The 22,458-nt window shown below is 45.4% G+C and overlaps 1 protein-coding gene across 4 annotated transcripts in view; it reads right to left on the reverse strand.

The window, feature by feature from the left end:
• The window catches only part of VCL (vinculin), a 104,118-nt gene that overhangs the window by 2,396 nt on the left and 79,264 nt on the right, over window positions 1-22,458 (reverse strand). For 2 of the 4 annotated variants that reach the window (XM_083440335.1, XM_083440334.1), the window contains exons 14-22: window positions 21,162-21,290; window positions 19,724-19,873; window positions 16,568-16,676; window positions 15,383-15,685; window positions 15,146-15,270; window positions 13,241-13,426; window positions 8,264-8,491; window positions 4,780-4,983; window positions 2,875-2,979 (exon numbers count right to left, since the gene is read on the reverse strand). In XM_083440335.1, coding sequence (XP_083296461.1) covers window positions 2,875-2,979; window positions 4,780-4,983; window positions 8,264-8,491; window positions 13,241-13,426; window positions 15,146-15,270; window positions 15,383-15,685; window positions 16,568-16,676; window positions 19,724-19,873; window positions 21,162-21,290 — 1,539 coding nt within the window. The remainder of the gene's footprint in view (window positions 1-2,874; window positions 2,980-4,779; window positions 4,984-8,263; window positions 8,492-13,240; window positions 13,427-15,145; window positions 15,271-15,382; window positions 15,686-16,567; window positions 16,677-19,723; window positions 19,874-21,161; window positions 21,291-22,458) is intronic. The other 2 variants (XM_083440337.1, XM_083440336.1) reach the window with 1 other exon arrangement.

Raw genomic sequence — 22,458 nt, forward strand, 5'->3', positions numbered from 1 at the left:
GCTGAACTGGCAGCAAGCCCATTCCAGTGTGTGGGCATCTAACAAGGTCTCAAGAACTTCATGCTAATACAGTGGTGCCTCGCAAGACGAAAAGAATCCGTTCCGCGAGTCTCTTCGTCTAGCGGTTTTTTCGTCTTGCGAAGCAACCCCATTAGCAGATTAGCGCTATTAGCGGTTTAGTGGCTATTAGCGGCTATTAAAGGCTTAAGGGATTAGCGGATTAACTGCTAAAAGGCTATAATAATAATAATAACTTTTTAATTTATACCCCGCCCTCCCCAGCCAAGGCTGGGCTCAGAGCGGCTTACAAGCAATAATAAAAACAAGATGAATGATTACAACTTAAAAACAAAAGTAAAATACAACATTAAAATAATGGAACAATAAAATATTAAAATGTAGCCTCATCGCAGGAGGAGAAGGAAAAGAAAAAAGAAAGAGAGGGAGGGAGGGAATCAAATTGGCTCCAAGCCAAAGGCCAGGCGGAACAACTCTGTCTTACAGGCCCTGGGGAAAGAGATCAGATCCTGCAGAGCCCTGGTCTCATGAGGCAGAGCGTTCCACCAGGCCGGAGCCAGAGTTGAAAAGGCCCTGGCTCTGGTTGAAGCTAATCTAACTTCCTTAGGGCCTGGGACCACTAGGGTGTTGCTATATATGGACCTTGAGGCTCTCCGTGGGGCATTAGCAGCTTAGTGCCTTAGAAAAAGGGGGTGGGGAGCAGAAAAAAATCGCAGGAACTCGCAAGACATTCTCGTCTTGCGAAGCAAGCCCATGGCAAATTCGTTTTTCGAAGCACCTCCAAAACGGAAAACCCTTTCGTCTAGCGGGTTTTCTGTCTTGCGAGGCATTCGTCTTGCGGGGCACCACTGTATTTAAAACCTGGCTTTTCATCAAGGGAGGGGGGGGGCATCTGAAGACAAGCTGTGTGCTTCAACAGTATCAATCCAATGTCCAACCTGAAAACCATGATTCTAAAGCACCACACACAGTCCAAATGCCACCAAGCGTGCAAACATCTGACAGAGATGTTCTTATTTTAGTGGAATTTTCCACTCAGCCTCCCTGTGCTCCCTAACAGGAGCTGGAGTGCAGCAACATCGGGGGGGGGGAGACCACATCGACTACCTTGCCATAGACTATTCTGGAAAATGCCAGCTGTAGGCTCCAACTGTTTTGCCCTATATGTGCCAATACAGCTCTTAGCTGCACATAGTGAGCTGTGACTGTGCTGGCAGTGATGGGGACGTTCACATCCAACAGAGTAAAAAGAGTGCTGAGAGACAAGTTGATGGGATGTACATTCAGCTTCTGCTCTAACCCCTCGGCAGCTAGCTTTGCAAAAGTATTTCATAGAATTGTAGAGTTGGAAGGGACCCCGAGGGTCATCCAGTCCAACCCGCTGCAATGCAGGAATCTCAGGAAAAGCATCCAGGAGAGATGGATGCCCATTCACTTGCCTTACTTAAAAAATAAAAGAAGAAGAAGAACATGTACCGTATTTTTCGCCCTATAGGACGCACCGTCCCATAAGGCACACCTAGTTTTTTGGGGGGGAAATAAAGGGAAAAAAATTATTTCCCGAGCTTCCCCCGACCCCAGCCCCCAAACAGGCAGCTCTCTGCAAGCCGTGGGAGCCCAGCGCTGGCGTGGGAGCCCAGGTCCGCGAAGCCTGGACGCGCTGAGCTCAGTGCGCAGAGGCTTCAGCATGCAGGCAACTCTCTGCAAGCAGCGCGCGAAGCCTGCATTCGCCCCATAGGACACACACACATTTCCCCTTCATTTTTGGAGGGGAAAAAGTGCGTCCTATAGGGCGAAAAATACGGTATCTGTAAGAAGAGCCCTGGGGGATCTGGGAAAGGCCCATCTACTCCAACTTCCAGCGCCCAGGCAGAGAAAGCCAATAGGTGAGGCATGAAGAAAAAGTTCCAATCTCCATTGACAGTCTGGATCCCACCCCAGGAATTTAGAGATACATTGCCTATGATTGTGGAGTCCCTTTATCTTAACACAGCTAGCAGCCGTGAGGATCAGTCCTTCGGGCATTTGTCTAACCCCCTTTTAAAACCACCAATGCCTGTGGCCACATTTTTCTAACATAAAGCAAAACCTGACAGTCACTGGGAAGGTTTGGGATAATTGTCCCCAACAGCAAAACAACATCTGCGTTGGATATTGATAAAATCTGGTGGCTTACGGCAGCGTTCAGGCAAACCAAAGAACGATTCATTTGTATCCACCAGAGGGTGCTAGTTAATAACTATTTAAACAGGCTGTGGGAAATTTTTATTAATGTTGTATTTTAATCTTGTTTTTAAGTTGTATTCTTTCAACTTGTTTTTATTATTGCTTGTTAGCCGCCCTGAGCCCGGCCTTGGCTGGGGAGGGCAGGGTATAAATAAAAATTATTATTATTATTATTAACCAAGAAACCCAGGTCTACCTTAGGATCTACTCAGTACACAGCATTCTGTCGCGTCCTAGCTTACTTCCCTTGTAAGCCCGTCCCCTCAGTCCCGAGGCATAGAAGGTTAACCCTTCACTACACCCAACAGGATCATATATTATATTTTGTTGCAGGACATGAACACAGCAAAAACAGGGACAGTTTGCCACTGAGTGTACCTGACAAAAAAGCACATCCTAGTTTTCTAATGAGGGTCAGTTCATCATAGTCACCCTTGTTGTTTTGAATCTACAAAGTGTGATGCACGTAGAAATAAGCATACCTTGAGCCACACCTTTCAGTTACTCTAGCAAGAAAACTTACAAGAGCAAAAGGATAGCAAGGGAGGCCCTGCTGGCAGCTGACATGATGCAGTGGACAATTCCAAGCTTGCAACACACGCACACCCTTGTGGCCGGTGTGAGAATTACCTGTTCAGACTCCTCGTCGCTGATGTTAGTGCGGCCCAACATGGTGGCTTTGACAGTGGAGAGGATTTTGAGTTGCGTGCTGATGGTTGGGATTCGCTCGCAAACCTGCATGGAAACAGAATTGCACAGCTGAGAAACTGTCTATATAAAATTATACCACTCTACTCTTGTGTGTTCCCCCCCCCCCAAAAAAAAGCAGTGGCAAACATAAATGTTCATTTTCCTTGGTTATTTCCCACTCCTCTTCAAGCCACCCATGTTTTTCTCAAGAAACACGGCAAGCTGCTTCAGTGGTAGGGAACTATCACTAAGGTATCATCTAAGCTGTCTTATTTCCTCAAGGACTTGTGGGCAGGTTTGGGGTCACTTTCCAGCATTATTATTATTATTATTATTAATTGATATACCATCCTTATATCAGGGTGGTTCACAAGATAAAAATACAAATAAGTAGTTAAAACAAAAACAACAAAACAATAGCTCTCCCTCCACCCAACTCCCACAAACACATTTAAAAGGCTATAGAATATCATTGCTTTCTTTGCCAGTCCTAGAGATTCAGAGGACCAGCTATCTACCGTATTTTTTGCTCTATAAGACTCACTTTTTCCCTCCTAAAAAGTAAGGGGAAATGTGTGTGCGTCTTATGGAGCGAATGCAAGCTGCACAGCTATCCCAGAAGCTTGTTTTCCTCCTCCAAAAACTAGGTGCGTCTTATGGTCTGGTGCGTCTTATAGAGCTGAAATACGGTATTTGAAGGCTGGCACCTTACCACCCTGCTCTGCAAGGCTCTCTGAACAAGGGGCTGTTCCTTGCATTCAGCTGCACTGTGCTGTGCTCGTGGCAGCGAAGCCTCAGGCTGAGGTGGCACAGGGCCACAGAAAGCGCAGCTGGTCAGGGAATTAGATAGTCCACAGTCTGATGTCTTTGAGACCCTAAACTTGTCTGGCCAGGATTACATTGTCGTGCAGGAGAAGATAGGAGCGCTGTTGAGACCAGTCGAGAAACAAGCAGGCTAAAACAAAGCTGTTGCCAGGATGAAAGGCCTTGGTTGGATAGTTCTGCCATCTGTGGCGTCTACCGTTACTGCCGCATTGTGACCTGGCAATCTTAAAGTAGGCCACAGGTCCAAAAGAACAAGGAGGGCGAATTTGAGCAAGCCAGCCCATTGTTTGGACTCTCAAGCAGCCCCCCTGCTCCAAAACAAACCCATCTCTCAGTGGCGTGCGGTGAAATAGGGGTACAGTTAGGGCCAGAGGCAACAGCCTGCGAGGACGACCGGGACACTGCATGTGTGACGTCGCAATGATGTGCAGGTGAGTATCACACTTCCCTCCCTGAACTGGGCAGAAGCTTCCCAGGCTTTGGGAAGGAGACGTCAGGGGAACATTTAGGAGACTAGCCTAGTAAGGGGGGGGGGAAAGGTAAAGGACACCTGGACGGTTAAGTCCAGTCAAAGGCGACTACGGGGTTGCAGTGCTCATCTCACTTTCAGGCCAAGGGAGCTGGCGTTTGTCCACAGACAGCTTTCTGGGTCATGTGGCCAGCATGACTAAACCGCTTCTGGTGCAAGGGAACACCGTGATGGAAGCCAGAGCGCACGGAAACGCCATTTACCTTCCTGCCACAGTGGTACCTATTTATCTACTTGCACTGGCATGCTTTCAAACTGCTAGGTTGGCAGGAGCTGGGACAGAGAAACGGGGGCTCACCCCGTTGTGCGGATTCGAACTGCCAACGTTGTGATCAGCAAGCCCAAGAGGCTCAGTGGTTTAGAGACCACAGTGCCATCCATGTCCCTCCACTAGCCTAGTCCCCTTAGTCCACTGACCGCATGCCATCTCTGTTACCAACGCCAGCTCTCACTGCTTCCCTGCCTTCTTCAGGCAGTGGCTGGTGACCCACCTGCAAAAGGTTTGTCCTGATGCGCTTGTCAGTGCACTGCTTCGCGACCTCCTTGGCCAGCCTGGTCACTTCGTCGGAAGCTTTCGCGATATCCTTGGCACACTGGATGAGAGCGCGCTTGTTCCCACTGCCGCCTCTGACCAGGCGCGACATCTCGGCCATGAGGAGCGCCATCCGCTTGGCAGCGGCGATGATGTCGTTGCCCTGGAAAAGAGCAAGGGCAGCCATGAAAGCTTGGGAGCCAGACATCGGCCTGTGCCGTCACCCCCGTCTTGTAAGCAAGCCCTCGCTCTGGAAGGGCAAGGAAGAGACGTCCTGTGTGGTGCAGACGCCGCTCCACTAAGAGCACTGGAAAAGAGCTTTGCCCCAAAGGCCAGTTGCGAAATACTTTCTCTCCCCCAAAAAGTGAAAAACAAGCTTTGGCCCGTTTAAAAAAAAATAATACGTTGTGGACACGCAGTGTTAGTTTGTTGCTGAAGTGAAAGCGGCTAAGTTCAGACACGGTTACTTTTACCAGTTAAACACCTATCCTTATAATAAGGGTGCAAGAAGATAATGCCTTAAGTTTAAAGCATCCAGTGTTATGAAGGTGAATATTCTTAATATCAACATATAAATGGACATGGCGCGTCCCAATTTGGCACTCTACAGTCACAGATGACAACTAACTTTTCTGAGGGGGACACAGCTGAGGGAGAAGTCAGAGCCTCAGTTAATCCTTTTGATCAGCTGTATATGTAAAAAGGCATGCTTAGAGGGTAGCAGGTTTTTTTTAAAAAAAATGTAAATTATTTTTAATAAACCACCAGTTATTCCACGTAAAAGGAAGCGGCACTTCTAAGATGAGGCCTGCTGCAAGGTGTGTACGCATCATCTGAAACCTCAAAAGAGAAAAATCTTCAGGACTTACGTCATTTGCAAACATTTGAAGCTATTATTTCTCAACTGGCAAACTCTCCTGTCGTGAAAACCAGCTACCACTTAATTCATCAAGTTGACAGCCTCGCTGTAAGAATTGCCACCTTTCCTCCACTTAGGACAATCTCATCTTCCTTCAGTGGAGAAGAAAGGCATTGATTGGGCTGCACTTGGACATCACGCTAAACTATAGGTTATGCAGCTGGCTTAGCAATACAGTCGTACCTTGGAAGTCGAACGGAATCCATTCCAGAAGTTCGTTCAACTTCCAAAACGTTCGGAAACCAAAGTGCGGCTTCAGATTGGCTGCAGGAAGCTCCTGCAGCCAACCAGAAGTCCCGTCGGACGTTCAGCTTCCAAAAATAGTTCACAAACCGGAACAGTCACTTTCGGGTTGGCGGCGTTCAGGAGCCAAAATGAGAACTAAGCTGTTCAAAAACCAAGGTATGACTGTAGTTTGTTGGGGGTGAATGAAATTGACAAGCTACAGTTAATCAAAAGTAGTATCAAAAGTTTCTGCACTCCTGTCTACTCATGGCCGCACCAGAGCAGAAGTGGGGGAGTTTGCAAACTTGAGGCTGAACCGCAACCATTCAGTTCAACTTGTAACACAACTTTTTAACAGCCACTGTTTTGAGAGGGAGTTCTTGATTTTTTGAATATAAATAACTGGTGTTTGAAATAACATTTCTTTATATTAAATACTATAGCTGAAAAAGTATTCAAGATCAATGTAATCAATTCATTTAAAAATAAAAAAATCTGTGCCGTGTTTTTGTGAAGAGTGCTTAGTTAACATGACATACTGACCAACAGTGAGAAAATAGGAAAAAGTGCCTGGACTGTAATCTTTTGCATGCAGGGAAGTGGCTGTTAGGCATTAGGACTACCGGGAGAAAAGTGTTTTAACAACGGAAATAACAAAAGGCACACCGTGTGGTGATAGCTGCGGAAGGGGACTTGTGGTCCTTACGGACATATTTCCATTATGCAGTGCATAAAACCAGCATGTTGTACACATTACAAAAGGCTGCTGAGTTGCAAAAGTCTGAAGAGCCATATCCTTGTTCAGGAGTCTCTTCACACATTTGTTTTTAACCAGTGCACTGAAAATACTCTGTGTGTGTGCATTTGTACAAATGAAAAATGCATGTGCAAACATGCATGTTCCACCACAAAAACTGCGTATCACCATCGCAGGAGCAATGAGCCAGGATGCTAAACATGTGCTTGCTGCTGTGATGAGTAACGGTTAAGGGTGAACTGCCAGCCCCCTTGAGCAATGAAGGCCATGCGTCTTCTTGGCTGGTTTCTGAAGAGTAGAAGGCAAAGCAGAGTGTAAAATGAGAGAGGCCTTCGCACCATGAGGCAAGTGGTGGAAATGGCAGGTTCCGGAGGTACCATTTAAGGGAGAGAGAGCTCTAACCCATGAAGCACAATGCAGCAACATTGCACATCTCACTTAAAATGAACGGGAGGCTTCTCCATTCATTTCAAGGAGATTTGCAAAGGAGAAAGAGTGTGCTAAATTGTGCCCCACATTAACCTACACATGGAAAAACACCACGTGAATTTTGCACACAGGCACCAAAAGATCACCACCATTACTGACTGAAAAGACAATGAAAGAAAGACTCAATTTTTTTTTAAAAAAGGGGGGGTTTCCACACATACATACCTAATTTTTAGTAACTGCACAGCCACACACTTAACTCCTTGCAGCATGCTAGTCCCAAAAGCGAAAAAGTGACCCGACAGCTCCCAAAACATTTGTTTGCGATTAGTGCCAGCAAGCTCAGGACTAAGATCGCTCCGAGCCACGGACCGAGGATCTCCATCAACATCATGGGTTGTGTATTTTTTTAGGAAACCCAACGAAGTCTGAACTTAGCAACCAACACATTCAGCATAGCTTGTTGACCAAAGTCCTCTCACCATGGGCCAGCCTTTTTACATTACAGCCAAGTGCACATCAGCAGGTCCAACTCCTGGGCCACGCCGCCATACCAAGCCATTCCTGGTCTGTCCAACGTTTTAGTGGAAGCCATTGATAAGAGGCAGAAAAGCACAATGATGCGTGTTAAATGACTTCGGGAATGACAACGATGACTCCCTCACAATCTGGAAGTCACTGAGAGGCTGTCAACCATGGCTTCACAGGTAGTCAGCTGGTTTGTACGTATGTTTGTTTGGTTTGTTTGTTTTCTCTTCCCTCTCGAAAAAGAACCACTGCCGTGAAGAGACAGGTAAGGCAGAGAGCAACGACAGGGAAAGGAAGCCTTGATTAAGAAGGAGAGTAAAACGAAGGGAGTTGTGAGCCAAATGAAGCTTTTTGAGCCCGGCCATCATCGCCAGCAGGCCTGTCAGAAACATGTGAAGCCACTCTCAATCCTCAACAATGAAGTGCAGACAAACTCGAATTTCATTCCAATTCAGAAAAGGAAAAAGAAAGAAAGAAAACGAAAATGGGACCCGGCAAGGATCAAGAGTGAATGCAAATGTGTCAACGTTCCAAAATGGCTGGATGCAAGGCGGGTCAGTCGCCAGGGGGAAATGGAGGAAGTACCTTACTAGACCACTTGGTGGCTTCCCGGTGCAGAGACTGAGCAGCGGCCAGAATGGGCTGGTTAACGGGCTGGTTGGTTGGCATTAACAGCAGCTCAGGCTCGTAATCATCTTCAATGTCAGAGGGGAGAGTGAATTCAACATCTGCTTCCTCCTCCTCCTCCTCCTCCTCCTGATCTACATCTACATCAGCCTCAGGGGCTTCCTTAACCTCATCAGTCACATCAGGCTTCGCAGGTTGGGCGGGGGGGCGGGGATGCGGAGGGGGGGTGAAGAAACAGGGACAGTTAGTATAAAGAAGCAGGATCTGGTCAAAGAGCAAGAACTGAGCTGGTTTTAGTAAATCCCTTTATTCTGGAAGGCAACGGAAGGAGGGGCAGGGAGGAAGGGGCCCAATTCCAAGGGAACACTTGACCTGAGAATCTACAAAGGCTTCAAGGAGAGAAACAACAAGAGTTTAGAGAAAGCACACCAAGAATCATCATCGTTTTTCACTCAAGGTCCTCTCTAAAGTGTCTTCTATTTCACCACAACATTCTTTTCTGGCAAGACAATGGCGCCACGGAGACAGGAAAGGGAACGAGAAACAAAAGCAAGTGCAACACTGAAAAATTACTTAGGGGGTGCAAGAGGAAAGTTTCAACGATGAGGCTTGAGTGCTGAGGAAAAACCGCCAGGGAGCAGAGACGCCAGGGGCTGCTTTCTGTGCCCAAAAGAGATGGGAGAGGCCTTGCCGCAAGACAATCGAGGCAGGCACCCCTAGCAAGTCTTGGGTGCTATTAATGGTGGGGAAGTGGCAGACCTGACCTTACGGAGCCTCATGGATATGAATGGAAGTCGCTCTAGGGCTTTTGTGTGTATCCTTGTTGAAAAGAGCTCCTATTCATTTCAGCAAGGTTTGCACAGGAGAATTTGCAAGCAAATCGTGCTCCCTGTCCATTATTTGTGGCAGGAATGTGGGGGTGGGGGAATTGGGACAAGGATGCCATATGGATTCTGCAGGAACCACCACCACATCTTGGTCCAGGCCACGGAAAAGGAGGTTATTGTGAAAGCAAAACACAATGCAGGAAGGAAGTCAGGACAGAAAGCCAAGGGATTGTGGAAGAAACAGGAGAGGCTGCTCATTAGGAGGACATGATCAGTGTGTTAATTGTTAGCAGACAGAAAGTGATGTTAGCAGCACACACAAACAAAGCCAGTCGGAAATGTTTCTGTTAGCAGAAGGTTAATGAGATGGTGCCAGATTGTTTTGCCACAATGTTGTTCTACAAAAATCCAAATGAGGATTTTCAAATCGTTTGTCAGAGTATCCTGAATCACATCCTGTGGGAAGGATGTCTCTTAAAAAAAACACAGAACAGCTCGGTATTATCGCAGCCAATCTTCAGGGTACCAATCCATTACAGAAAGAGAAGACAAAAGGGGCAAACGCTGCCTTTTCAAGTGCAACCAGACCCACACACAATTATCACATTTTATTTCAGTTTGCCCCCAGCCCCCACGTCCTTCACAAACCCTCCCCCCCTCCCCATGTTTTTGCATGTTCACACTTCCTTCTTCAAGAACAGTGGCTTTCGGTATTAAACTTTCTCCCCCCCCCCCCCAATTACTCAGTTTATGCAATTATATGCTCCCAAATAAATTAGATGCAGCTTAAGGTGGCAGTGTGGGATTTCATCTCTTTTTGCTTTCTGGGCAAACACAGTGGTTAAATGCAGTTAGTTGAGCAAGGGCCATTTCTTTCAATGAGGACCCAGTGGTGAAGTCTTTCTGCTGGGCAACCTGAAACATCTGCTTAAGAGATAGCAAGCACTTATGGGCAAAAGCAACATGTCGGCTTCTGGGGAATTATTGATCCCAATGTGACCCCCTCCCTTCTCCGTCCTGATCCTACAACTCAAAATGGGACAGGGGACAGGGAGCTGCGGGGGGAGTGCCTGAAAGTTAAGGTGCGTTTACTAAATATGAAGGACGTGTCAGTTTAAAAAATATTGGGTGGTATCCAACCAAATAATTCCACTCTTCTGGCTGTTGAATTGAACTTTCCCTCCCTCTCCTAACCCGCCTCCAAAATATGCTCCAGAGGGTTGGGGGGGAACCCAGAACATATTTAGGGGGACTTGCAGGGAGAGGAGGCAAAGAGGAAGTTCTACTGCACCTTATTTCTAGGGTCATTCATGCTGTCCATAACCCAAAGTGGTCCAAAGCATTAGGCAATTAAACCACACACACTTGCCACTAAAGGGATTTGCATTAACAATCCATCTTAGGGGCTCTATTTCAAATTTATTTTTCCATGTTGCCGAGTGAAGGATTCTGTGGGACCTCTGTGCACTTTCGTAGAGGACATGGGACTAATAAATATTCCCCTCTTTCTGTCTCACTACGTTCGAGTAGCACAACAGCCAACAAAAATAGGGTGTGTATCCTAGCAAATGTTCAAGTAGCACTGGGAAGGAGGAGAGAGGGCAAGGCAAGAAATTTATTGTCCAGGAAGAAGGAAGAATTAAATTGGCAGAGCATGAAGAGAAAAGGGGGGGGAAGTTAATTTGCTACGCAGTCGGAATAAACAAGTAATACACAACTGAAACTATTTTTCACAGCCAGCTCAAAGCAATCCGCTCGGTTTTTGCGCCTCCCCTCAGAGCCAGTGGCTTCCACACACAATCTCTTCTGATGGAAGAGTGGCTCAGACTGTAGCCATTTATTCTCCACCTAGTTTTGGAGACCCATAAACCCACAATATTTATGTGCAGGGGGGAAAACCCCCACATTGCAGCCACCTTGGGACAGGGCACTGCAGATAATGTTCTCCTGAATGGAATTACCAAGATACAGCTGTTGGGTATCAGCTTCTCTCAACAGCTGGGTTTATTTATTGATCCCACACACACCCCAGTGACCTTAAAGTTAAAATCTCAGAAGGCACCAAATCTCAACTACAATGTCTACCAGGACAGGTTTTAAATGATATTTTAAAACTACATTTTAGACTGAAGCAAGTGTGATGTAGTGGAAAGTGTCAGACTTAAGATCTAGGGTTCAAATTCCACACTCAGCCACGAAGCTCGCTGGGTGAATTTGGGTTTCTCAGCCTAACCTACCTCACAGAGTGGTTGTGGGGATTGAATGAGGAAAGAGGAGAATGATGTAAGACTCCATGATCGCCTTGGGTAACAAGGTGGAATATAAATTAAATAATATTGTTTTTTTCAAGCATGCTACTAAAATCAGCGAGAAAATGTTTGTTTGTGTGTGTGTGTGTGTATGTATGTATATTCAGTGTTGCTTTGCTTGGAAAATTCATTTTGGATTGTTTGCTTCCCTGTTATCCCTTCCAAAAATAAAAACTGCCAAGGTCAAAATGATACTTGTGTTGTGATGAGATGCAAAAAAACCCCCCAACCCCCCAAAAAATCATTTGCAAGGGTTGGCATCGTTGTTGCAGCAATCTTAAATGAATCTGGCAAACATGGCAAGAGGTTTGGCACCCATGTTACAGCCCCCATTCAGAGGTAAGCGTGGGTATTCTGCATAGCCCCTCGACACTGACCTCTGGGGCGGTCCACTTCTTGCGTCTGGTGGGGCAGGGGAGAAAGCTTGAGGAGCACAAAAAGGGCAAAAGGCTATGGGCTCGATTCCCCAACTCAAGCAAAAGGTCCCGAATGCTGGCATAAATTCTTAAGGCTCATTTCAGCTAAAGGCTCAAGTCCGGTGAGGTTTCCCCCTCCCCCTTCTTGCTACCGCCAAAGTTCTACATACGCCAAGGCGTGGTTATGAAATCTATGCACAATAAGAGTCTTGGGAACGATTCTACGGTTTTAATGAAATGATGGGATGTGAAAAGTCCCATGCTTATATCAACAATTTGCAAAGGTTTAAAAATAGCCTTGATCAACCCGCAAAGCTTGGTGCAGCTTCTGAAAAAGCCCACTTCTGGGTAGACTTGTGAAAAGGAGAGAGAGTGCACAAAATATTGTGGATATTGTTGGAGATTACACACCACCTTTCCAAAGCATTGCAGCAAGGATGGTGAAACGTGCAGCCCTGCAGATGGACTCCCGACTCCCATCGGTCCAAGGAAGCATGGCCAATGGACAGGGATGATGGGAGTTGTAGTCCAGCACCTTCTCTTGAAGGGCCACAGGTTTCCCCATTCCTGCACTACAGAGTCAGCACGACATAAAGGTTTTCATGGCTTCATGGGGGGAAGCAATGCTGGATGCAACAGCAGAAATTCAATTTTAGATTGCCTCTTTCCTAACTCCTGCAGCATTGTCAAGTTTTTGTTTGTTTGTTTTCAGTGCTCTTCCAGAGCACACTGGAAACCTTTGTGGAGTTTCTCACTTCATTTGGGTGAGACGGATTGGTTTTCTCCCTCTTCTGTTGGATTTGACCCCCAATTCCAACTCACCCAGGGCATAAAATTTCCTGGCAACCTGAGGAAGGTTTTAAAGCGAGGTCTTTGCACAGCAGTGATAAGAGCGGTCAACTTAAGGGTGAGGATTTGTAATCAGCAATTCACTCTCTAAAAAGAGCCCAACCTCTGAAGATCTATACCAGGGGTCAGCAAGGTTTACCGGCCATGGGCCGGATCACTCCCACGGAGATTGACCGTGGGCTGGACTGGCGCAGCGTGACATCAAAAATCGTGTCTGTGCGCCAGAAATCACTTCTGTGCATGCCCAGACACCGAAAATCACGCCTGCACAGAAGCGATTTTCGGCATCTGGACATGTGCAGACACGATTTCCGGTGTTGTGGGCTGGTAAAACAGTCTTTGTGGGCCGCATCCAGCCCATGGGCCACACATTGCTGACCCCTGATCTATACAAACAGATCTACCTACAACACTGGGATATCCCCGAGTGACATCAATGCAATACCCACGAAACAGACCGGTCTGCAATTTCTTTGGGTTAAACGGAGAAGCAGCAGTTAAGCAAGAGCACAGGGATGCATTGGCGGTTCTTACCTTGCTGGACCACTTTCTGGCTTCATCGTGGAGCTGCCTGGCAGCCATCATCATGGGCTGGTTGAGCACCTCCCCAGCCTTCACCTCTGGGAACTCTTCGTCCTTCTCTTCAGGAGGAGGGGGCCTGGGGGGAGGAACCTCGCCCTCTGGCAGCGGCGGCTTGGGAGGAGCAAGTTCATCTGTAAGCTAAGGAAGAAAGGAAATGGGTTGCAGTAGCCCAACGCAGAGATCCAAATGCAAAATGGCCAAATCTATAGCAATCCACAGAATGGGGAATCTTCTTTTATTTTTTAAAATAAAACCTGAGTTGTCCCTTTATTTATTTATTTTATATTTATTAGTTTTACCTAGTGATTATTAATTATGCACATCAAACATGACAATTCCAACAACAAAAAGAAAAAAAAGAGGTTCTCTCAAACCTTCAGACCTCCATGGTTTCCATTTCTAAAAAATTGTTCCTGCATCTTTTACTGTAATCTATCTATTATAAAATCCATAGTATCCAAAGTTTGTGTTACTTTACAAGTGTTATTGTATTCCCGCTAGTGATTTCAACTTTTTGCAGTCGTCTCTAAGGTATGTTATGAAATTATTCCAGTCCTTAATAAAAAATTTGTCTTCCTGATTTCTGATCCTTCCCAGGATAGGGAATTTTCAGTGCTTTGGGCAAACTTCCCAAACTCAAATTCACCGTTCTTTTGCCAAGCTGAGAATAATGAAAATTAAGACACCTACCCAAGAATATGATTTACATACTTCCTGGAGGGTTGGGCCAAGCATGAATGTGGCTCTCAGCCCTGAACCATATCCTCTTAAAATCCATTATGGTAGACTTTACAAAATGATCTCTTAAGTTAGCAACTGTTAGCAAAAGCGTCCTTCATCCCTCTCACTTGGTTTTCTGATCTGCTAACCAGCAGGAAATTGTAGAAAGGGTGGGGGACAATGACTCACTTCAGATGTCCTTCTATAGAGAAGGTAACTAAGGTTGTCTGGCACTGTGGGTTAAACCACAGACCCTAGGACTTGCCGATCAGAAGGTCGACGGTTCGAATCCCCATGACGGGGTGAGCTCCCGTTGCTCGGTCCCAGGTCCTGCCAACCTGGCAGTTCGAAAGCACATCAAAATGCAAGTAGATAAATAGGTACCACTCTGGCGGGTAGGTAAACAGCGTTTCCGTGCGCTGCTCTGGTTCACCAGAAGCAGCTTAGTCATGCTGGCCACATGACCCGGAAGCTGTACGCCAGCTCCCTTGGCCAGTAAAGCGAGATGAGCGCCGCAACCCCAGAGTCGTCCGTGACTGGACCTAACTGTCAGGGGTCCCTTTACCTTTACTAATATGCTATCATATTATATATTCAATTCCTGGATTCAAATGCCCATGTTTTCAAGACAGCTTTCAAAGGCAGGGACAGTTTTTCTGAAATCTCAAAAAGGTGCACCTACCCTCCTTTAAGTTCGTCCTATTAATGGATGTGTTCACAACAGTTCTCCAAGTGCAAAGTTTATACATAATCACAGATGGCCTGAAAGGCACACACTTGGCTTTAAAGTGCTGCTTTTCTCAGCAAAATACCAGGAATCTGTTCTTTTCTTGCCACTTCTGTGTTTTTTGGTTGGATTACCTTCATACAGAGGGCATTGTACTCTGCTCTCAAGGGCCCCAAGTCCAAATCTGGCTTCGCAAGATGCTAAAGAAACAAAACTTGGGGACGCAATCTTGTGTGTATGCCAGCGTGTATTATATAAGAACACTGTGTGCCTGGAATCAGATTTCAGCATTAAGTGATTCCACCCACACAAGGAAACCACAACCATTTAAATAATTGAAAGTGGCTCAACCAAATGGTTGCAGATTACCTCTGTCCTTCCAGAGCAATTCTCCGTAACACGGCACTTACGTGAAGTTGCTCAAGATCAGGAGGCGGAGGGGGGAAGTCGGGTTCCTGGGGCTGGAAAGCTTCTCGGACTTTGGCCACAGCTCCCAGGATCCTGTAGCCGGAATCAAGGAAATTCTTCTGCAAACCTAGGAAAAGCAAGAGAGAGAGAGAGAGAGAGAGAGCTTAGTATTTAGTTTTGAAAATTCAGTGACAAGGCGCTTTGAAGAGTTGGAGAAAGCATCCTTGTCTAATGCTTACCGGGATCAGAAATATTGCCTGCCACAGCTTTCGCATCCATCACCATTGGCGAAATAGTTTTGCTCAGGTCATCTGAGGCAGCTTTCACAGCTTCCCGAAACTTGGGATCCTCTGAGTTTTCCACCTCCTTCTTTGCCACTAACAAAATCCGGTTTGCTCGCCGGGCAATGCTGGTGGCCCCAGCGACAAGCATCTGCGGCTGGATGTTGGCCATCGCAACTTTGCACTTGTCCAGGTCTTTCTTAATGGCCTCCTCGGAAGCATCCAACAGAGACTTGGTATCAATTGCTTCGTCCACCATCCCTAGGGTAAGAAGTTTGCAGATTTACCTCCCTTCATGTACACGGCCAGGGGAAATGACGCTGGAGGGGAAGGTCACCCTTAAATACAGGATGGAGTTCTGCTACCTTGGCCAGGTGAATTTGTCAGGGTACTGATTTGGTACAATCCTGATTATGAGCGTTTAAACTCTTCTCACCCTTCTCACTTGGCTCTTGCCACCAGAGGGCCTCCAAATTCTATCAAATCCTCAAACAGGAATGGGTTTCATTTACATGGGGATGAGTACATTTTTGTACTGCGGATAGTGGAAAACACGCAGATCAATGTTTCCCAAACTTAGGTCTCCTGCTGTTTTTGGACTACAATTCCCATCATATCATCCCTAACCACTGGGTCCTGCTAGCTAGGGATTATGGGAGTAATCCAAAAACAGCTGCAGACCCAAGTTTGCGAAACCCTGTGCTAGATTTACAGAAAGGGAACTCAGTGGGACAAGGGAACTTGGATGGAAGTTCAATATGTAAAAATGGATGTCATATTTCTTCCCTTAACAGCATCTGTGTGCAAACACAAAACACATCCAAATCTATATGCAATTTTGCCATAATGAACAAGTGATTGAAATAGAGTTGCATTACAATAATTTATCCAAAAGTTGTGTTTGTAGGCTGCCAGTGATCAGGCCAAGACATATTCCAAACAAAAGTATGGCGCAATGTTTTCCTTGAGTCCCCTGTGACTTTTTTTTTTGGGGGGGGGTGACTTTTCCTTTTCTGTCACATGCTTAAGTCAACTGCATGAAAGAATTGCTCTTCCCTTTCTAGTTTCCTTCCAATTATATCTCAGGCTCGTCATCAGTGATTTGAGGCTACCAAACCATGGCCACAAGCTCCTCCATTTTACCTGTCATTTTTTCCACATTATCAATCCACTGGTTCTTCATGGTCTCAAAGTGCTCATAAGCAGCTTGATTTCCAGGATTCTTTAGAAGGATGCGAGCGGCAGATACTACCTGCCAATGCAAAAAACAGCCAAATATGATGGCAGTAATGATGCACAGGAACAGAAAGTAAGTGCACTGGGACTTATTTTGCAGTGTAGGTAATCTGAAAGTTAAGCATCTCTCATCTGAAATGGGTCCCAGTTTGGGGAGTTTCACAAGAAGTCTCCAACTGAAAGATGGATTTATACCACTCAAGAACACTCTGAGGTACAGCCGTACCTTGGTTGATGAACGCCTTGTGAGTCGAACGTTTTGGTCCCCGAATGCCCCAAACCCAGAAGTGAGTGTTTGTGAACGTTCTTTGGAACCCAAACATTTCATGCGGCTTCTGATTGGCTACAGGAGCTTCCTGCAGCCAACCGAAGCCACACCTTGGTTTCTGAACGTTATGGAAGTCGAACGGACTTCCAGAACGGTTTCCGTTCGACTTCTGAGGTATGACTGTACTGAGAATTTCCGAAGAGCATAATTCCCAATCATGACATGGGAACTGCACAGAATTATTATTTTTTAATTACCGCCTTTATTTAGAAGAAAACAACGACAAAATAAAGCCAAGAAATTATAGAAGTCTCTAGCGCAAATAGTAATTGTTAAAATACTTTCATCACGTGGACATAAGTAGACTATTACACAATAGCTTGTAAAAATTACTTTTTCCATACAGGAAATCCTTCAGATTTATTCCTACTCAAAGTACAAGTAGGTGTTTCCCAAAGGATCTGCTTATCCAGAGACCCAAGTGTGAAGAGTGACCAGAGAGAGAACATATTCCATGACAATCTGGTCAGTGAAAGATTCGCCATCCACCATAAAAAGCAGTCAGGTTCTTCTTTCCTTAGGATAATACGGTGGAAGATTATGGTGCTCTCTAGTTTTCAACTGAGCCTCAGAGGAATTTTAAGCTGCTACTGAAAAACGCAAAAGGGGCAGGCATGATCCCAACGATGCTATGAACCACTCTCGTGGAGGCCGTCAGAGGGAAGGAAGTTAACGCCAGACACCCCTCTTGTTGAATAGTGGGTAGTCATGGCAGACGACACAGCGATTTCTCCAAAGCAGCTCTTTATTTTGTAAGCTGGAACAGAACTGAACAGCAAACAGCTCAGCCCGTCTGCTTTTATAGGAGCAGGCTGTCAACATTGTAGCAACAACAACCCAGGGTTTCCCGCCTAAAATAACTGACGTGGACCTGAGTGAAAACTATCTACAGTATCCCCCTGCTGGCCCAGGGTGAGAACTTCAGTACATAACACCTCTGTTATGCCCGGATCCAGCTCCCACTGAAGTCCCCTCCTCTTGCAGCTTTTCAGATTGTAGCTTAACTTCTAAAAGGTCTTTTTTGGCTGGGACGAAGCTATAAAATAAATGCAATGTTCACCTGAAAGTGTTCATTAATTTCAATGGGACTTAGAAAGTAAGTCCTTAAGACTGCAGTCAAAGCGAGCCTCTGCTTCTGTAGGTTAAGCCAACCTATGCATACATTGTTATGAGATTTTATAGATTTTGATTTTTTTTTTACAGTCTCCTAAAAATAGCCTACAATTTAAGGAAGTTACCCTCTCTCAACCCCTTGATTTGTGTGCTGTCTCTCACACAGAGAATCATCTCATCCTAATATTTAAATGCTCATGTTTATAGCCAAGAAATGGAAAACACAAGAATTACCAACTGTGGAAGAATGGCAGATGAAAATGATGGGACTAAATGGAGTTGGCTGACCTTACTGGAAGAATCCGCGACCAGAAAGAACAGGAATACCAAGAAGAGTGGAAGAAATTTAAAGACTATTTGAATAAATATTGTAATATTGAAAATTAGAAATTACTTGAAAGTACCAAATAGGCCTAGGATTAAATTAGGAGTTAGTTAAATAAATGAGATCTAGAACTTTAAGAAAAGTTAAGAAATTTGATTTTAATTGGAATATTGTGTTTTAATAATGATATTAGAAAACTGCTAAACTCAAATACAAGGAAATTCAGATGGGAGGGCCCAGAGGAAGTGAAAAACATGTTTATGAGGTTAGAAGTTTAAATAACGAATTAATTTGTGTTGTTTAGGTGTTTGTTGTTATGTTTTTTATTTTCTTTTTTGCTTATATTTGTGGTTTTGTTTCTTTTTTCTTTGTTGTAGTATGTGTTATAATTGTAAGAAACTTTTGGACAGATTTGTGGACTTTTAAAGCAGCAGCAACAAGAGGATTGGATCCCTTTCAGAACTTGAACTATGGGTACCCCCAAGAAAAATTCAAAATTAGGCCCTGTAATTCAGAATTTATGTGATTTGATTTGATTTGATTGGTCTGTTAATAAAAATTATTTTAAAAAATATATATAATTGTAAGAAACTTAATAAAAAAATTTTTTTTAAAAAATGCTCATGTTTTATTCTTCGACTCCTTCTCTCATTCAATTTATTTCACTTCAGTTTCAGATACTGGCGTCTCCAACCCCACTACAGTGGTACCCCGCAAGACGAATGCCTCGCAAGACGAAAAACTCGCTAGACGAAAGGGTTTTTCGTTTTTTGAGTTGCTTCGCAAGACGAATTTCCCTATGGGCTTGCTTCGCAAGACGAAAACGTCTTGCGCCTTTTTTTAAAAAACCGCCAATGCATTCCTATGGGAAACCGTCAATACACATTGGTGCTTCGCAAGACGAAAAAACTCGTAGAACGAAATAACTCGCAGAACGAATTAATTTCGTCTTGCGGGGCACCACTGTATATGCTTATTGGAGATGAACTCTCTGGATAGAAACTGAACAACTGAATTTTTCATCCAGGTGAAGCTTTTGGTGGCTCCAAACTGAGCAAACTGGGGAATGTTTAACCAGAAGTGTGCAGATCTTTGGGCGTTCTGCAGTAGATCGGTGAGGATTTCTGACTTCCAATTGTTTAACAATAACAGCAGCAAAATGACCCCCATTCCATGGCATAAATTATACCAAGAAAATGAAGAAAGGCTGGGGTAACTGAGAGGGGTTGCTGTCATTGTCAAACGACTGTGAGCTCCGATCAAAACCAGAGTTTCTGACAGTGAGAGGGAGAGATACCTGAGGGGTGAGCTCTCTTGCGGACTTCACAGATGCTTGTATGCCTTCGACAGTACTTTTGTTGGCTGTTCCAACTGCAGCTGCCTTTTCTGCAGTAGCTCCAAGCCTGGCAGCATGGTTTTCAAAATTGGCTGCCCTGTCATCAAACACCTGAAAGTTGAAATACATCAACAACCACAGATTAAAAAATGCAGCCAGTTCAGAGTTTTATACCAGGGGCCCCCAAGCAACTCACAGTAACCCATTCAATTACAGACTAGGTGCTTCAATTAAGGTTAGTTTAATCAATGGTGAATTTATAATTCTTTGGCGATTTATTAGAAAACTAAAACTGTTCAGCAGAGATACCGAGCTGCTAATCTTTCAGGGCTCTTTTTCTTTTTTTTTGCTGTAACCGACTAGCTGCCCCTCTGAAAGATGAACAGAGTAACACACACATTTCTTATGGACAGAACTCTTTTTGGCAATTCTAAGCCCTGGTTTCTCCTGCCCACCTAGCAGTTAAAAAGCACGTCTAAGTGCAAGTAGATAAATAGGTACCACTCCGACGGGAAGGTAAACGGTGTTTCCATGCGCTGTTCTGGTCCGCCAGAAGCAGCTTAGTCATGCTGGCCACATGACCCGGAAGCTGTACGCCAGCTCCCTCGGCCAGTAAAGCGAGATGAGCGCCGCAACCCCAGAGTCGGTCAGGACTGGACCTAATGGTCAGGGGTCCCTTTACTTTTACCTTTAGGCCCTGGTTTACACACAAGGCTACAATGATAATGGGCGTGAATGCGCCATGATAGATATGAGTACCAAAAACAGAGCTTTCCTCAGATCACCTTAAAAGCGCAATTCTTTTCAAGGAAGATGGTTCAAACAGTCAGCTGTCACCAACTTGGTGCCCCCAGACTCCGAGCTTCCATTAAAAAAATAAAAGTAAGCTCTTCTAGAAAGAAAGACGTGACAAAATGTAAAGGTACCCTTCCAAGTGATTTCTGTGGAATGTGAGCGGCATGTCTGCCTTGTATATTTTTTCTGGTACTGAGGAATACTCCCTGTTGTCATTAGACAGCAATAATACCTGTGTGTGATCTCCAGTGTAAGGACCAGAAGGACACAACTGACTTCCTGTGATAAGCATAAGGTTGTTGGGGTGGCTCTCTCTCTCATTTTGTGTTAAGTCACACAACCCAAGGCTGCCATTTTGTGACTGGCACCCGCAGAACACTCAAGACTCAGAATGTACCCCCACTCCAAAACATTTGGCTTCACCTGAATTAAGTTATAGTAAAGTTTCAAACTGTGGACACCAATTGCATTCCTTTTCCTCAAGGGTGGTGGGGGGAAACCATTCAAGTATAAAAAGTCTAACATCTGACTGTTACTTTGGCCTATGCAGAATTATATTGCTCACTGTAACTTAAAGACTGGTGCATGCTGGGAACAGACTCACCTCGTCCCTGTTGGGGGCGTCTGGAGGAGCAGTGGCCGCTACTGCCAACAGTTTGATTGGTGTTGTCGTGTCGCTGAACACATCAGATACTTCCTGGGTCATGGCTTCTTGCATCCTTGATTTCAGATCCTTAATAGGAATGCAAAGGCTCCGCGTCAAAACACAGAAATGGGTTTGCCATGATGAAGTGTGGTGCAAAAGTAAAACGCTGGATCTGAATATGGACAGCCTAGGTTCAAACAAGGCTCAGCCATAAAGCTGAAGTTACAAACAGATAGGAGGCCTTCAAAGATGGACTGTGAGAAGGACCGTGACAGTAGGGCCCCTGACGCCCCACTCCCAATTCACCATCTAGCTAGATTTTTAGTCTATACCCCTAACCCAGAACACTCAAAAAGCAAAGCTAGGAAAGAAGGGAGGTTGCTATTAAGAATGTGAAGTGGCTGACATGGAGCAAGACCAACATGGCTCCACACTAGTGCTGTGGTCGAAACCACTGAGCCTCTTGGCCAGGTTTCCTCGAACTTGACCCTCCAGATGTTTTTGGCCTACAACTCCCATGATCCCTAGCTAACAGGACCAGTGGTCAGGGATGATGGGAACCGCAGTCTCAAAACATCTGGAGGGCCAAGTTTGAGGAAGCCTGCTCTTGGGCTTGCTGATCAGAAAGTCGGTAGTTCGAATCCCATGATGGAGTGAGCTCCCGTTGCTCTGTTCCACCTCCTGCCAACCTAGCAGTTCGAAAGCACGCCAGTGCAAGTGAATAGGCAAAGCTGTGGCGGGAAGGTAAACGGCATTTCTGTGCACTCTGGTTTCCATCACGGTGTCCCGTTGCGCCAGAAGCGGTTTAGTCATGCTGGCCACATGACCTGAAAAGCTGTCTGTGGGCAAACGCCGGCTCCCTTGGCCTTAAATCAAGATGTGTGCCATAACCCCATAGTCAGTCACCTTTGAATGGACTTAACTGTCCAGGGATCCTTTAGCTTTTATTGAGCAAGAACTGGGCCCAATCCACAAGAGTTCTGTGAGGAGCTCTATGCCCCAAACTGCCAAATGTCACTTCTGTCAGGAAATGGCCAGCAATGGGTGGTAGGGGTAATTGGAATTGGAATTAAGTTAAATTAATGGAGGATGCACAGCAGCAAAAGAACGTAGATTGTGTCCAAAGCATTTATGTCTATAATCTATGTTGCAAAGACCAGTAGCTTGAACAGGAAGATTCTACGGTCTTCAAATAAAAACATCTTGAAGGTCCCAGGCCACAGAGAGGTTAGGCTGGCCTCAACTAGAGCCAGGG

The sequence above is a fragment of the Podarcis tiliguerta genome (genome assembly GCF_965153285.1).
Source record: "Podarcis tiliguerta genome assembly, chromosome: 5".
Taxonomy (NCBI): domain Eukaryota; kingdom Metazoa; phylum Chordata; class Lepidosauria; order Squamata; family Lacertidae; genus Podarcis; species Podarcis tiliguerta.